The sequence below is a fragment of the Malus sylvestris genome, chromosome 9 (genome assembly GCF_916048215.2).
Source record: "Malus sylvestris chromosome 9, drMalSylv7.2, whole genome shotgun sequence".
Classification (NCBI taxonomy): Eukaryota; Viridiplantae; Streptophyta; class Magnoliopsida; order Rosales; family Rosaceae; genus Malus; species Malus sylvestris.
This window is the reverse complement of record NC_062268.1, coordinates 16,508,387-16,524,273: the sequence shown is the minus strand read 5'-3', so window position 1 is coordinate 16,524,273 and position 15,887 is coordinate 16,508,387. Positions and strand designations below refer to the sequence as shown.

The 15,887-nt window shown below is 36.0% G+C and overlaps 3 protein-coding genes across 4 annotated transcripts; 2 read left to right on the top strand and 1 right to left on the bottom strand.

Annotated features, from left to right (window-relative positions):
* Positions 1-372: 372 nt before the first annotated feature.
* Positions 373-2,887, bottom strand: LOC126633842 (IQ domain-containing protein IQM1-like). The gene is made up of 7 exons (XM_050304389.1): positions 2,523-2,887; positions 2,324-2,438; positions 1,756-1,844; positions 1,583-1,670; positions 1,036-1,266; positions 805-906; positions 373-658 (listed from the first exon to the last, which is right to left on the bottom strand). The coding sequence occupies exons 1-7, from the start codon at positions 2,885-2,887 to the stop codon at positions 557-559; spliced, it is 1,092 nt and encodes a 363-aa protein (XP_050160346.1). The 3' UTR covers positions 373-556.
* Positions 2,888-7,311: 4,424 nt separating this feature from the next.
* Positions 7,312-10,983, top strand: LOC126583438 (EPIDERMAL PATTERNING FACTOR-like protein 1). Of its 2 annotated transcripts, XM_050247788.1 has the most exons (4): positions 7,312-9,886; positions 9,941-10,068; positions 10,452-10,495; positions 10,564-10,983. In XM_050247788.1, exons 1-4 carry the CDS (start codon positions 9,864-9,866, stop codon positions 10,801-10,803), a joined length of 435 nt encoding a protein of 144 aa, XP_050103745.1. In that variant the 5' UTR covers positions 7,312-9,863; the 3' UTR covers positions 10,804-10,983. The 2 variants fall into 2 exon arrangements, with proteins under 2 accessions (XP_050103745.1, XP_050103746.1); XM_050247789.1 differs by having other exon boundaries at positions 7,312-10,068.
* Positions 10,984-12,867: 1,884 nt separating this feature from the next.
* On the top strand, positions 12,868-15,489 carry LOC126583437 (coatomer subunit zeta-2-like). The gene is made up of 6 exons (XM_050247786.1): positions 12,868-13,019; positions 13,915-14,074; positions 14,211-14,358; positions 14,458-14,535; positions 14,902-14,986; positions 15,212-15,489. The coding sequence occupies exons 1-6, from the start codon at positions 12,996-12,998 to the stop codon at positions 15,269-15,271; spliced, it is 555 nt and encodes a 184-aa protein (XP_050103743.1). The 5' UTR covers positions 12,868-12,995; the 3' UTR covers positions 15,272-15,489.
* Positions 15,490-15,887: the final 398 nt, after the last annotated feature.

Below are 15,887 nucleotides of genomic sequence, written 5' to 3'. Positions count from 1 at the left end.
TATCACATTAATCAACAACTTTGAAGTTTCTCTCAACTTTACTTGTTCCAAAGTGCATCTTTTAGGGTTAGCGCTTGTGAATTTCAAAGTGAGTATTTAAGGGTTAGTGTTGTTGTCACATATCGTGATGCGTCAATATATCTGCGTTGTACCTATTGTGTGTGTGTATTAATTTAACCAACAATCTTTGAGGTGTCTCTCTCAACCTTACTTGTGAGTTCGAGATTGTGTGCTTTAAGGTTTGCGCATGTCAATTCATGGTCTATCCTCAGTGGCTACTGGCATCAATAGCCACACCGGAAACCATGGGGATTAATCAAATTTATGTAATGATATGACTTATGATCCAGGTCAGAATAACAATTACAGAAAGAGATGAATTATTTATATTTGATTGAATTTAATGTCAAAAGGGAAAACTATAATCTATAGGCTTTAGGCTTAGGGTGGTAATACGATAGTGGAATATGTGAGATATACAGATTACATGTCAAATATATATAGGAACTTAGCTAACTTAAACATTGGAGTATATACACTAATAATGTAAAACACATTAGCAGATGGGGATATCTTCAAGGGTGCTTGATATAGACTTTGACTTCATCATTCTTGGTATAGCATATGATGGTGGAACATCATCATCGATAGGGCATGTCTGCATAGAACAATTAGAAAAAGAAATACGCTTAATGAGAGTAGTACGAAAATTCCCTCTTAATTAGCAGCTTAAACACCAAGTTTAGGCCTCTATATGAGATACATATGATATGAGATCAGGGTTCAGGCTTAAGAATAATTTACTTTGACATCAGCCAAGTCCACCTGATGCTCCTCTAAAAAGCTGATGAATTCCATAAAATTCTCTTTTGTCGGGCAGTAATGACCGCTGTAAGGCCATACAGCCTGAACATTATGAAGATCAAATTAAGGTTCATAAATTATGAGGAAAAAAATAATTATGTAATTTGTAATGTTATATATATTGTGTGTGTTTAAGGAAATAATTCATTAGCAATTAAGCAAGTAATTAACCTCAGGAAGCCCATTAGAGGCTACAATTCTCCCTGCTGCAATGGTGGCCCCTCCAGCAAGAAAAGTAGAGTGCTGGAAAAAGCCTTTCTTCTTCTCCCCAACATACAGATTCCTTGATGTGCTGAGGACAAAGATCCACTTAGAACCCTCACGAGTATTCACAAGTTTCCCACTTTGTCTGTACACAAGCTTCCCACTCTCCACAATCACTTCATAAGCTTCCCTCTCTTTCTGTGAAAGCAATATACGGAGAACAGAACATCATTAATCAAGATCAATTTAGAAAAAAAAATTGAAACTTAAATATAGATCAGATGGCCTGCTATGGAGATCTTTCTGCAGGAAGGTTGTTCTTTAGGCATGTATGGATATTGTCAAAAATATATCGATACATTAATAAGTTTTGTTGGCAGCAATGATATCGTCACTTTTTTATGGCATATTGGCGTTAATTTCATTTTTTTAAATTGATGGCATATTAAAGACTAGGCAATGCGACACATGTTCCCAGTATCTGGGAAGAACGATTAAATGTATTGATACTCACTGGTCCAAGGTATTTGATGCATTGAGACTGCAGATCAGTTCTTGGGCACTTGTCAAGGTTTACTTCTTTACCATCACCAACATCCAACCTTCGTTCCGGACAGAGCATCAAAAATTGCAAAAGAATCCTAAAAAATGTTAAATCAGAAAACTTGGGTTCTGGAGGAATTTTACCAGTAGAAGAAAGGCTGAAAGCTCCCACTATTAAACCAAACATCATAGTACAAGTGCAGATTTTGTCCATACCGATGGCGAGGATCAATCTGTACAGCACAAGCAGAAGATAAGGATCCTTCATTTTTATAATATTTGGTACTGCATGTGAAACGTTACTAAGAAATAAAAATAGGAATTCCTAATTATGTTGTCCACTTGACTCAATTCATTTGTACACTTAATTTAACTGTGTTAAAATCGAAAAAATTAGCTAAATACTCGGTAAAATTAATCTTAATGTGAGCTTACAGCCTCAAGCCAATGTATTAGAGCTAATTTCGGAGTCTTCTCGTCCATGGACAAACCCTTCCCAACCTACGTTCATTGATCAACCATATATATATGCTTCTTCATCAAACATAATGAGTATAACATATTAACAGTTTAACATAGCATTCTTACAAGATCGTCATATAAGAATATTATATCTAATACTAAAATGAATATTATTCAAAATGCTAATGTCTAAAATTTTCTAAAAGCTCAGTAACTTTCACCGCAAGCGAAATGTGTAGGAAGAGATCACCTTGGCAGCCCTAGTCCTAGCCCTTGCCCATCTTGAAACTGCAGTTTCTGATTTAACAGATTCAAAAAACGACACGGAGCTCCTGCTAAGAGCAGCAAAGTCCAATGCCTGCCACCTATAACAATTAAAAGACGATCAAATAAGCACAAATATATTTTTACGCATTATGCAATAAAATTGGACATGAAGCTGCACAAACCATAGCTCCTCAACAACAACAGCGCAATCTGCAAGGTTTCGTCTAGTCCTGTAACTCTTGTAAACTTTCTGCACCTTGCTTGCAGCTGCATCAAGCTCAATTGGAGACCGTGGAGAAACCCAATCTTCTGGCTTTAACTTTTCAATGAAAATTTCAGTTTTTCCCTGTGCAGTTTTCCTTGAAACATTTGTCCCAATATTTAGCTGATCACCTAGTTTCCTTTTCTTGCTGCTTATAGATTCTTCAAAAAGCACTTTTTCCATCCCATCAGATATTCCAGTTTTGCTTAAATCAGTTTTCTTGAAGCTAATTGTTCTAGGCGTTGCCCTCTTGGAATTCAAATTGGTGGATGTCTGCGAGCCCATTTGTATAATTTCTGTCAAACCAAAAATCATGTTGACTGGTCTTATAAATTGATTCCTGAACATACAGCAGTGTTCGAAATTTAATTGGCCCCGTTAAACAGTTGCTTGAATCGAAAGAGAAAACACCAAGAGAGGTTTAAACGTGAAGGGTTAAAAGGTTACATATATGTATAACTATATAAGAGTGCTTAATCACTCACCGGTTAGTATTTACTAAGACATTTACCAGGTAGGTTTTCTTTCATTGCAACGAAATGTTACGAAAATTTTATGTGTATCTGTGTGTGAAAGAGAAAGTCAGGCAACCATGCAAAGAAATAACCCCTAGCGTACTAGTCAAGAATGTAGGCATTCACGTCATTGCTTTTAATACAAGATAAAGAGCAAAACGTTAATCCAAAGTCCAAGAAAACAAGGATAAACTTTCTACAAATTATAAAAGACACAACTTATTTAATTGTAGTTTCCTTTGAAATTTAGAAAATTGTGGGGGTATAATCATATATAAAAATAAACCCAGAAGCCAAATCTTAATTCCTTTTCTCCTTCACATTTTTCACGAGACAATTTTTTTTTTTTTTTTTTGAGTTAAATGATAGATTTTTTAGATTAGATGTTATAATAGAAAACCGATGGAGTTTGTACCCATGCCGTGGTGCAAGGGAAACATTTCTCTTCATCACTGTGATAAAATGACACTACAAATGATTAATTACAAAGTTTCCTTGGACCCTACTAACATGGCTTTCAACAAATTTCTATGTCGTTGTTGAAAAGTGATTAAGGTTATAAAACATGGAAACTGGAAACCTTTCGACACGTTTTGCAACTGCCCTCATTCCCTCTAACAAACATTTGGGAAATGATGTCACACTTTATCAATCTGTTGACCTAGTCTTTAGTAATTTCCGCAAAGATTTACTGGAAATTTCATTTTTATAATTTAAATTACACTAGAAGCATTGAAGTTTGACCTACCGAATCTTAATTCTAATCCTAACCATTTTCTTACCTTCTCCTACACAAATTCTAGTTCAAAGTTATATTGTATTGTTCATGGAATTTCTATACCGAAAGTTTAAGCTTTAGCGACAAGGTTACTTGACCATTTCCTGTTTTAATTTTTCTTTTCTTAACGTGTGTTTGCTTTTATTTGTTTTAATAGAAAACTTTATTTTACTCCTTAAAAAAGATGAGTTTTAGACTATAACCATATGTAAGATTAAAATCCAATTTTAGTCCCTAGCACATTTAATCATATCATTTATTAGTTGTATTTTGATGTTTTATTTTATCTTTTTATTTTTATTTTAATGTATTAGTAACATTTGAATTTAATTTTTATTTCATTCATCATAATATATTTTAATGTCTACATTTAGGCAACTAATTTTTTTTATAATATATATTCCGATAACAATTTTGTATGTTCTTCATTTAGGTACATTAATACATTTGAATATTTTGGTATATCCATCGGTACAAACATGTAGTTACATTGATTCAATATAATGCATTTTGGTCAATATAATGTATTTTGTTACATACACTTTGGTACACATATTTGAGTATTGACTTTTAGGTACATTAATTCAATTATTATATTTCAGTAAATACATTTAGGTACATACATTTTGGTACTAATATTTAGGTACATATATTTTTGGTATTGACATTTAGGTATGTACATTTTGGGTACGTACATTTTGGTACATACATTTCAGTATTAACATTTAGGTACATTAATTCAATATAATACATTTCAGTACATACATTTAGGTTCATTATAATATATTTCGGTACAATCATGTCAGTACAAATATTTCAGTACAAAAAAGTCAATTTTATATATTTTGGCACAATCATTTCTATACGCTTATGTATTTATATATTTTTCTATCACAAATTTCTTTTAATATTTTCTCATTTACATTCATTTCTAATTAAAAAAAAAAACTAAATATGAGCATATTAATAAAATTAAAATTTAATATGGAGAGATTAAATAAAAATACACATTAAATAACAAAAATTGAATGTAAATTTGGATAAAAGTACACTCAAGGAATTAAATTGAATATTTAATCTAGCACCAGATTTTTTTTAAATTTTAATCTTTTGCAAGGACTAATGTTCAAAAACCCATTTGTTTTAATCAGAATAGAGACCTTAACGGTGACGGTGGTGTTTTGTCTATATGTCTAGGATGACTTTTCTGTTGCCTAGTTTGCATCGATATCACCTTTTCTTTACTTTTCTTGTTTTTTAGCTGTTTGTCTTTGTGGCCCCATTTTGGGTGTTTAATGGATATCACTTTTTAGCTGTTTGTTCTCGTGGCCTCTTTTCTCTCACTTTCAGACTTAGTTCTCAAACCTAGCACAACAGCCTCCCAACTAGGGGTGGTTCGGTATGGGATCCCATACCGAAACCCTTGTCCCGATTCCCAAACCAAAAATTTCGGGAATCCCAATTTCAATACCGATCCCAAACCAAATTTTCGGGAATCCCGAAATAGTTTTGGGATTTCGGGACAAATCGGGAATCCCAAAATGATTTTGGGCTGTTGGGCTTTTGGACTAAAATATTATGTTTTTGGGCTAAAATTGAACCTTTTAACACTTTTGGATTGCAATCTGCTAAGAAGCCCGTTGCAATATGTGCCAATTGCAAGACTATGTCAATTTATATGTAGATGCTACAATTGCAAGACTCTGCCAATCTTGATTCAAATGTAGATGCTACAATTGCAAGACTCTGTCGATTTAAATCATTCATACAGAAATATGTGCAATTATTGAAGCCTTCATTTTCTATGGACTCTATCGATCTAAATATATATTTAAAAATTAAATAATATATATATTTTTTTCGGTTCGGTTTGGGAATACCGAAATCCCAAAAACTTGAGACCGATTCTCGTACCGAAATTTTGGGATCGGTTCGGTATTGGGTACCGAAATTTTCGGGAATTTCGGTTTGGGATTTTTTCGGTTTGGTTTCGGGAATTTTTCGGTTTGGTTTGGGATTTTTGGGATTTTTTTCCAGCCCTACTCCCAACCATGTCCTCCATGCTTCCTTCCTCCGCCACCATCATGAATCTCTCCATATATATGATAGCTCTCTCTCCCACTCCGCTTCATCCACAAATTGAAAACTGACCCAAACCAACTCGTCATTGTCGATTAACCGACATGATCAGTTTTATCCCCGACTTGATCGGTTTCGATTTGCAATTTTGGCTCAACCGACTAGGTCAGTTTGGTTTCGGTTTTGGCCCAAAAAACAGACCCAATCCAACCCACCCCTACTAAAATGAGTGCAAAGTAGGAAAAAGAAATGGAGCGTAGAAATTTGGGACTTTAGCTTCATTGGGCTCACTATCGGCATATGGGTAGTCATGGGCCAACAGTAAATCCAAGGCCTCGAGTTCCAAATCCAACAACAAAATAGCTCAGATCATAAGCTATGATCACGCCTTCTGCATTGACCAAAAAAATAAGATCACATTTTTGCACGTCCCATCCTAGTTCTGCGTGCAGTTGCATCAGCACCGTCGAAAATCATCACACGGCCCCACCATATGTCGGCCCTAAATTTAACAGCCAAGACGCAGACACCGCCTCTTGTGCAAATGTAGAAATTAACCAAACATCAAAATAAATCAAGAAATTGAGACCCAAAAAAATTCTCAGAGGAACTCCAATGGCAGAACCAAAACCAGAGCTCAAGGACTCTCTCTCAGGTACTTCCATTTCCTTTGTATTCTCAGAATTCCCCATACCTAATATCAAATCATCGTCCACTTTTAGCAATTACATATTTTTCATTTGATTTCGGGGTTTCTGTAGAGTTGATATTGTTGATATTGTTGAATTGAATTCTTTTCCAATGATAATTGCAGTAAAAATTTGATCTTGGTGTTGGGTTTTAGATAAAGTTAATAGTTCTCTGAGGTGGTGGTATTTGTTAAGCCGATGTAAATTGCGAAGAGAGGAATTCGAGCTCGAGTGCATAGGAGAGCACATCCACTTTAATCAATGTGTTTACGCCAACGTCTGTTATTTATTGAAGAACATGTAGAAATGATACTTCTATTAGCCAAGTCTCGATTTTAAATTATAAATTTATGCATATATTTATGTATTTTGGCATGGCAGAGAAATCAGCAGGACATCATGGTGATAAATCGCCAAAGCATGACAAAGAAACGCATGGAAGGAGTAATGACATTGATGAGAGCACCTCCATAGATGAAGTGAAAGGGCCAAGTGTGTTTGAACGGGTGAAGGAAGAAGTGGAAGCCGTTGTCGAAGCAGTTATTCATCCTACGAAATAATCCGCCAGTCACGATTCGTCTCCCAAGTGAGAGGTTGGTTGATTGAGCCTCCCAGTTGTAAGCATGCTTGAAAATATTTGCTCTCATTTGGAGAAATGGGATTTATAGTCGGCAATGTTTGTGTAGTTTCTTTAATTTGTACTTGTTGCGTTGCAGTTCATGTGGTTGATGAAATGGAGCCATTTTAAGGAAAATGTTGCATGACTCCTCAAATATTGGTCATCATTTGCTTACTCTTTGAGTAATATACTCTTAATATTATTTTACAGATATTTGAACTCGATATAATATCTTATGGAAGAATCAGCATATGGCACGCGATAAATGAGATAGAAAGATGGTTATATATCGCCGCTTGGATGTAAGAGTCTCCGCAAATGTAGAAGCTAAATAGTACCATAACCATTCTAGTTCTATCACAATCTGCTATAGGTTTGCACACTTGCATTGGTTAAACACGTTGATGCCATTTGGTACGTCTTGTATGTGGGAGAAGGGGAAGGGTGTTGTGGGGCAAAATCTTGGGTGTAAGAGTATATCCCCGTCTCTCCATCTCTTTTTGTGCTGTCATGTGATGAGAGCAATAGACAGATAGGATATATCCCGGTTACATAGTCAAATCTCGTTTTGTAGTCTAGGAGCATCCTTATTTTGCTTTTAATACATGACTTGATTTCACTATAGCTGAGAGATTAACTTACTGAGCGATTACTTAAATTGAATTATCCTTACAAATGTATGAATCTGATTTGACATCTGATTTGCTTATAAGTTTAAATTTGATTTGCGTCCGATTTTCTTCAGATCGGATTCAAACTTCCAAGCAAAACGAGTTTCAATTTTCATAAACTTATCAAATTGGGTTAAATCTTCAATCCCATCAATCTTAATCTTAAGTTTATTGAGCATATCAGGTGGGAGGTGTGGAATGACCATCATATGGTAGCACATATTGACCTTTCTTCATAGCAATAAATGAATCAATACCTTCTTCCACACTCTTAGTTGTAGTTTCAGGTGGGAGAAAGAGAGAGGTTTGGGTTAACACTCAACATATAGACCGAAAATTCTAGTATGGAACGACTCATAACAGGAACTAAGATCTATGGCCATTGAATTTTTAACAGTATAATTCAATGGCTAAGGGTCCAACTGCCACATATCTCGATCTATGCTATAAGCCGTTCCATTAAAGATAACCCCCACATTGACTACTAAGGAGAAATTCCTAGGAACATGAACTTACTAGCATATATATATATATGCATGTATGTAAGTAGGGATGCATTTGACATTGGGTTGTGCTGTGCTGTTGCTACAGCAGTCTTCCTTTTTATGACGTTACTGCTGACCGAATAATCCCATTTAGGCAAAATATTTGCAGCAAATTCTTACTCAAATTTGCTATTAGTACGGCACAGCAGTGCCTATTACTTCCTAGAGAAGAGCAGCCAGATAAAGATACACTGCACTATCAAGCTTTGCTTATCGGACTTGCTTTCACTGCACAAACCTCAAGAAATTAATATACTAAACAAATTCTATGCTGGAAAGACACTAGCGTTCAACCCTCTGTTTGCGTAATTAATTTCTGATAATTGATGCATGTAGGTTATGTTAAAGAAGTTACGTATAGTTAGTGGTTATTTGTGTATCGTTCAAGTTTAATAATTTCCGTTGTTATTGATTTTTTTACAACTTTTTTCCGCATTTATACACTCCTGTTTCCTTTTTTTTTCATTGAGATTTATTTCTAACCTTTAAATCAAAGAAATGAAAGAAGAATCATGAAATACAAGTGTGCCAGAGAGTGTGCAAAGAGAGACGAGAGGATGTGTTTGTCAAAAACAAAGAAAGCAAAGATTATGTTGATAACGTGTCAATGTGATCATCTGGGATTCTGAAAGTGGCTTCAAGACAATCGAGGCCTTCCAAAGACTTAAATGCCACGCTGATGCAGGTCCACATGGAGGGTCCGGATTGGATGGAGGTACAGAAAGCCTGGGTGTTCCCCACCTACCAACCTGCAAAAAAAAAAAAAGTTGACCCAAATAAATGTATTAACAACTCATTAAATTCCTGTGCTGATCCTTTCTCCTTCTCACTTCTTTACATGAACCCTTCTGCCACTCCCTCGGGAAATCTGGATTCACATATACCCTTTTGAAGCAATGCAAATAATATCAGATTAATGAAAAATAGGTGTGGAAGCTAGCTAGGCAGCTAAGGGAGCTGAGATTTCTTGAAATTTCCAGACCCCAAAGGAGGAGCTGTTATTTTGGGCCTAGGGACCCGCTCATTTAGTACTGCTCTGTTGGGTTGGTTTCAGAGAGATAAACAGAGATATTTCTAGAGAGAGAGAGAGAGCATATCAGTATCTTCCTTTGGTCATACAAGGATTTTCAAGTGAGTTTTCAATGAAGGTGGAAACTTTTTAGAGCTTTTCACAGTTTGACAAGAAACCCCAGAATCAGTTGCTTGTGAAGCAAAATTTTCTCTCTACCAATGCAAGATAGAGAGAAAACCAAGAAAATTTCGGAGCTTTTCGGGATTTGGATTTTTGTACTCTACGCTTTTTCTTCACCTATATATACATTTATACACATATATATATAGTACACATCTCCCATCAATTTGTGCATGTACATCTTGTGCTGTGAGTTGTGAGTGATTTCAAATCTCTCTCTCCCCTCTAATCATACTCACCATAATCACAGTAATCATTTGTGGGTTGAAGCAATGAGGAAAGTTTATTGGTTTGTGATAGCTCTGCAAATATTGAGTTGGGTTTCTGCAACAAGCAGGCCTTTTCCTCCAAATGCAGGTCCTGGTGTTCATCAACCAGGTTACTCACTTCCTTCCTTTCAAATTCAAGATGTCCTTTTCAATCATTACCATACAAAAATGTGTGTTTTTTCTCGCAACTTATTCAAGTGGAAAGTTTGAATTTGGATATGTATCTGTTTTCTTCTGTGATATTGATCTTTTTTTTTCCCTTGTTCCCCTTAGTTTTTATAGAGTTTTTCTTTTAGATTTTCATCGCATATCAACCCCTTTTCTTCTTCCTCTTTCATGTCAGGATGTTTTTATCTTACATGTTATATTGTAAACTATTCTAATTACGGAGAGGGGAATTCGAATCCGGGTGCAGAGAGGGCACACTGTGGCTTGATAGTATTTGGTTTAGCTCATTAGTTTCTCTGCTAAATTCTGTTAATGCTTGGCCAGGCACAGGCAAAAGCCCAGAGTCTTTGCTAGCTACCCTACAAGAGGTCTCTCTCTCTCTCTCTCTCTCTCTCTCTCCTCAGTTCAATTTTATTGAAATTTCTTGTGTTTAAAGGGTTCAAAGAGCATCAATGGAGGAGTGGGAAAGATGAATGCAATAGCAAACTACAGAGAATTCAGCAAAATAGGGTCAAGCCCTCCAAGCTGTGACCATAAGTGTTATGGGTGCACTCCCTGTGAAGCCATTCAAGTGCCCACCACCAAAAGGCAAACCTCCCATTTGAGGGTGCAGTATGCAAACTACGAGCCCGAGGGTTGGAAATGCAAGTGTGGCCCAACTTATTACACCCCTTGAGGGCTTGGACACAAATGCCAATCCCATCTACTCAACTCAATTCATCCTATTCATCCATTGTACAAATATCAATTTTAATGTGCATTGATCTTTTGCTTCTTTCTAATTCTATTAGTGCAATGCGAGACGCAACGAGTTTTTACCATAACTCGTTAAGAGTATTCACCTCTTACACTCGAAGTGCTGAATTTGATTCTCTATCTCTCATTATCACTAGAAACTGAAATGCACAAGAAGCTTGATTCACCCCTTACACTTGAGGTCATGAACGCAAGTTAAAAACTCAAAGCGAGTGGTTTGGTGTGATAAGACGAGTTTACCCATAAAAGTTTAGTCACCTACCATGATTTTCAGTTGATGAAAAAGTTGGACAAAATTGAGGTTAGGGGTAGCATTGATGTGCATAATTAGACAACTAGTGATATGATTTTCATTTGATGAAACAGTAGGACAAAATTGAGGTTAAGGATAGCATTGATGTGCATAATTAGACTACTAGTGATAGCAAGCCAAAAAATAATAATAACCATTTGAGATGCGTAAATTTAAGGGTGCAACTTGAGTTCCTATTCAACCCTAACCCAACGTTCACAATATGAGTTTGAGTTTGGGTTATGTTATACCTCAAACTCCAAATCAATAATATGCTCAAAAGAACTATGGGTACTTAAGCAAGGCCCCTTAGGCACTTTTGAATTAGGCTTTAGGTTGTTGCAAGTTCACTCGGATTCAATTGGGTACAAGTTCTCAATCCAATAAACAGGGTTGGGTATGGTTGATTCGGTGCGATTTAGGGTAAAACTGAAATCAAAGCTGAAATTTTTTCAGTTCAGTTCGATACAGTTTTGAAACTAAAACTGAAATGGAACTAAACCATTTAGTTTTGGTTCGATTTGATTTTAAACGGTTTTGGTTTTGGTTTATATCGTTTGCAAACAAAATGACTAGCTTCATGAATGGCAGCTACGGTCTTTAGCCATATAGCCCCCATTAGTTCCCTTTCTCATCATGAATCCCTGCTTCCACACCTCGCATTTTTGCAGTCTCGTCAAGAGCACTACTGGTATTTAGTTTGTAAAAACCACCAGGTTTTTCTTCGGAGGGCAGCTAGCAAGCATTTATATGCGTTTTAAATCAGTACGATGCAAGATTGCAGCCAATATTCAATTTTTAATCAAAATAGGCACAACAGATTGACGGCTTGAAGAATGCTAACTAATGTAAGGTGTGTGGTCTTTTTAATGTGGAATCTAGGCTTTTTTTTTTTTTTTGCGGTGCGATTCGATTCGATTTTGGTACGGTTTCAAATGTTCATTACTGAAACCAAATCGCTTTTCTGTTTCAAACCAAAATTGTTTTAAAATCACAAAAATTGAATTGTTTAGTGCGGTCCGATTTATTTCCTGTTTCACTTTAGGATTTTGGTTCCAAGTGTCTCACCCTACCAGTAAATGATCAAGTTAAGGTGAGGTTGAGTTTTGGAGATTTGGATTCCATCTGGATCCAAATTGTGGGAATCCTAGAGATCCTCACATCATAACCGTTCATCGTACATCATGTGGTCAACAATCATTTTGAATTTTTTATTTAAAATTAAACATAAATAGTATCTAACGAAAAACTGACCGTATGTTGTACGATGAAAGGTTAAAATGTGAGAATCTCTAAGATCTCCATAAAAATAGATCAGAAGAGGATACTCATCCCAATTTTGGAGGGTATTACCTAATCATAACTCGCTCAATTGGATTAAAAGTCAAGTTGAGCATGAACGGATTTGGGTATACGCAACCTGAATGACATGTCATTTGACGTAGTATCCACACTCCAAACCTTAACGTGAAATGACAAAACTGCCCGAATGAAAAGAAGTACATAAATGGATTCTCTCCGGATCCCTTCCTCCTAATTCACCAAGTTCGGGAATTCAGGCCGTTGAAATTTGATCCAACAGTTACAAACAGGGACCCACTTTAAAAGTTATAATAATTTTAATCGTTGAATCAAATTTCAATAGTCCGAATTCCTGAACTTGATGGATTATAAGGAAAATATCTTGAAAGGATCATTTCCAAGAAGTACATAGTTAATTTATAAAAAAAAAATACAGAACGTTGGCAAAAATAATTCGTATACACAGAACTCTGCAACTGTAAAGCTAAACGCTCTCTGCTTTTCCCACTCCATCAACGATGGCAAGCCTCTTCAGCTACCGTGTAAGTCTCTCTCTCTCTCCGATGTCTTGATTTTCCAGGATTCCCGTTTACGATGAGGATCGTTTCTGGGGGTGTGTGCAATTGTTACACAAGATCCGTAAAATTCTGAAAAAAGGTCTGGAATTCTATGCAATTAAATATAACTGTCTCAACACTTAGCAATTTTTTGGTACAATTGGGAATCGTTTTGTGATGATCTGGAGATTCCACCGTATTCAAGATCACTTTTTTTTCCCATTTTCTTAGGAACCAAACAGTTTGCGAGCATATACGCATTCTATTTGATTTTAAATGTCGCATCAAGTTCCCATTTTCTTTTCTTTCTGTGCGTTTCTGGGCTTTCCCCAATTTTAGATCTTTATGAACTCACCAAAAGTTTCAGTAATTATAGAATGTGAAAATTATGGGTGATTTGTTGCTTTACCTGATTTAGAATCAATAGGGAATGTGTTTGGAAATGCTGTTATATTGGGTTTGTGAATATTGTGGTTAATTTCTTATTTGAGAAGATTAATGTGGTTAATTAAGATCCGAGGCGGCGAGGATACAATGGTGTTGTTATATATTAGGTAAGGATTGTAGAATGAGAAGAATCACCGGTGCATTAGCACTTCGTTTTGACCCGATAGATTTCTGACGGGACATGTATGCTCCATTTTTATGCGTGATTCGTGAAGTATGGATCCCCACATACAGTTGTTATTAGCTTGAGGTTTGCCTCCTCTAGCCGACTAGTTATTTAGGTTGATGAATTAAAGCTTGATCTGAGGCGAAGAGAACTTATGACGGATACTACATCGTTCCATAAGGCTGAACCCAAAAGAGTTTGAGTATTCATCATGTAGGAAGTCAATGGACGTGCTGTTCAGTTAATAAACTTTCTAATTTCATATAGGACTCGTGCCCTTCTGTGAAGAATATTCTTCTTCTGGACTCTGAAGGAAAGCGTGTGGCTGTCAAGTACTTCTCAGATGATTGGCCAACAAATGGTGCAAAGTTGGCTTTTGAAAAATCTGTGTTCACTAAGACTCTGAAGACAAATGCTCGGATAGAAGGTATGCGGCTAAACATGATTGAAGTAAACATGGAAAGAGTCCAAGTAAAAAAAACCTTCATCAATGTGCTGTAAAAGTCAATGTTATATGACCACAGTTGCAGCGTTCATGTTTTGCTATTTTTTTTAAACTGCAGCGGAGATAATGATGTTTGAGAGCAACGTTGTTATATATAAGTTCGTGCAGGACCTTCACTTTTTTGTGACTGGAGGTGACGATGAAAATGAACTGATTTTAGCCACAGTTCTCCAGGGATTTTTTGATGCAGTTGCCCTTCTCTTGAGGTAGTCTTGGTCATTAAAATTTTCTATTAGATCTTTTTCCTTTCTGATGATTACTTGTCCATACCTTTGCTGTATAGTCTTACAATGTTTTTCTTGTAGGAACAACGTTGACAAACGTGAGGCACTAGAGAATCTGGATCTTATACTTTTATGTTTCGATGAGATTGTTGATGGAGGGTATGCTATGCTTCTTAAATTCTCACACTCTACATCTATGCTCCTATATATCTGCAAAGTTGTGTTAGTCTTTTAATCATGAGTACGGCAAAGTGTCAGTAGATCATCTGTATTCGTGTGTGTGGGTGTATGCACCTATATATCTACAAACTTTGCTACAGTCTTTTAATTGTGGTACACTTCATTCCAAATAATAACAATCACTAGTCCATGTCCATAAACTGTACCTGATATTCTTCCCTCTTTGTGGAGCATTTTGTCCAGAAACACCCCAATACGTTCAAAATGGGTGCTGCTTGGTTCATCCTCAATCGTATTTCAGTCAATTAAGTGTTTGTATATTTATGCCGTTAATTCATATGGCAGGATGATTCTCGAAACAGATCCAAGCATTATTGCAGGAAAGGTGGCAACTCATACCATGGATGCAGATGCACCCTTGTCTGAGCAGGTACTACAAGCTCCTCATTTGACGCCTTCAGTTGAAAACCAAATTAATTAATTGTCACTCATGCCATTGCTTAAAGAAGAAGATATGTTCACACCTTGCTATCCAAGATCATCAAATTTTGATCTTTACAATCTTTCAGATATCAAAGCAGCACTAATCCTACTAGCACAAAATTTTGCAAACTCGTATCTTAATCTAATCCCGTCGCCTTCTACTAAAATGCAGACCATAACACAAGCATGGGCAACAGCACGGGAGCATCTAACCAGAACCCTCCTCAAATGACGTGTTTTTGCGCGCAGAGAGAATCAATTGGCTTCACTTTTAGTTTTATTCTTTTTCTGCTGAGGAAATTTGTTTCATATTTTGACAAGGTCTTGTTACCTTCCTTCATCATGTAGAGTAGTTGGATATTGGTCAATGGGTTCTTTATACCATTGTTCATTTTTTTTGGGTTTCAATCTTGCATTGGATTAAATAAAGATTAGTGTTATTCACACTCATCTTTTTAGTTCCCGCACTCTTGTTAGTTTTTATTCATTGGTCTTCTTCAATTCAAATCGATCCGACGGTCGGAAATTGAGAGATGTGTGTGAAAAGTAAAAGTGGGTGTATGCATATCACCATCCTAAATAAATTGAACAGAAATGACGGATATGATTAAACAGGAGTGTGTATGAGGAGAAAAATTGTACGTAGTTTTTATTTTTTATTTTTAACAAATGATAGTATCTATACTAAGGAGTCGGAAAGTTAGCTAAATTTCACAATAGACTAGCAATGATGTGGTTCAAATTGCTTTTGATGAGAATTGAATCTAAGATCTTTCAATTACAAGTTAAGAGGAATATCACTAGATCGTAGTATTAAATGGCAAATTATATCGAGGGTGAGTTAAGAG

Excerpts from the sequence above, each read along its gene's own strand:
- LOC126633842 (XM_050304389.1), bottom strand. The coding sequence starts at position 2,887 with ATGGGCTCGCAGACATCCACCAATTTGAATTCCAAGAGGGCAACGCCT. Across the intron at positions 1,845-2,323 it reads CTAGGACTAGGGCTGCCAAG|ATTGATCCTCGCCATCGGTA; the intron begins GTGATCTCTTCC and ends TGTGCTGTACAG. Across the intron at positions 907-1,035 it reads CCTCTAATGGGCTTCCTGAG|GCTGTATGGCCTTACAGCGG; the intron begins GTTAATTACTTG and ends CATAATGTTCAG.
- LOC126583438 (XM_050247788.1), top strand. The coding sequence starts at position 9,864 with ATGTACATCTTGTGCTGTGAGTT. Across the intron at positions 9,887-9,940 it reads TACATCTTGTGCTGTGAGTT|TAATCATTTGTGGGTTGAAG; the intron begins GTGAGTGATTTC and ends CCATAATCACAG. Across the intron at positions 10,496-10,563 it reads TGCTAGCTACCCTACAAGAG|GGTTCAAAGAGCATCAATGG; the intron begins GTCTCTCTCTCT and ends TTGTGTTTAAAG.
- LOC126583437 (XM_050247786.1), top strand. The coding sequence starts at position 12,996 with ATGGCAAGCCTCTTCAGCTACCGT. Across the intron at positions 14,359-14,457 it reads GCAGTTGCCCTTCTCTTGAG|GAACAACGTTGACAAACGTG; the intron begins GTAGTCTTGGTC and ends TTTTTCTTGTAG. Across the intron at positions 14,536-14,901 it reads GATGAGATTGTTGATGGAGG|GATGATTCTCGAAACAGATC; the intron begins GTATGCTATGCT and ends TTCATATGGCAG.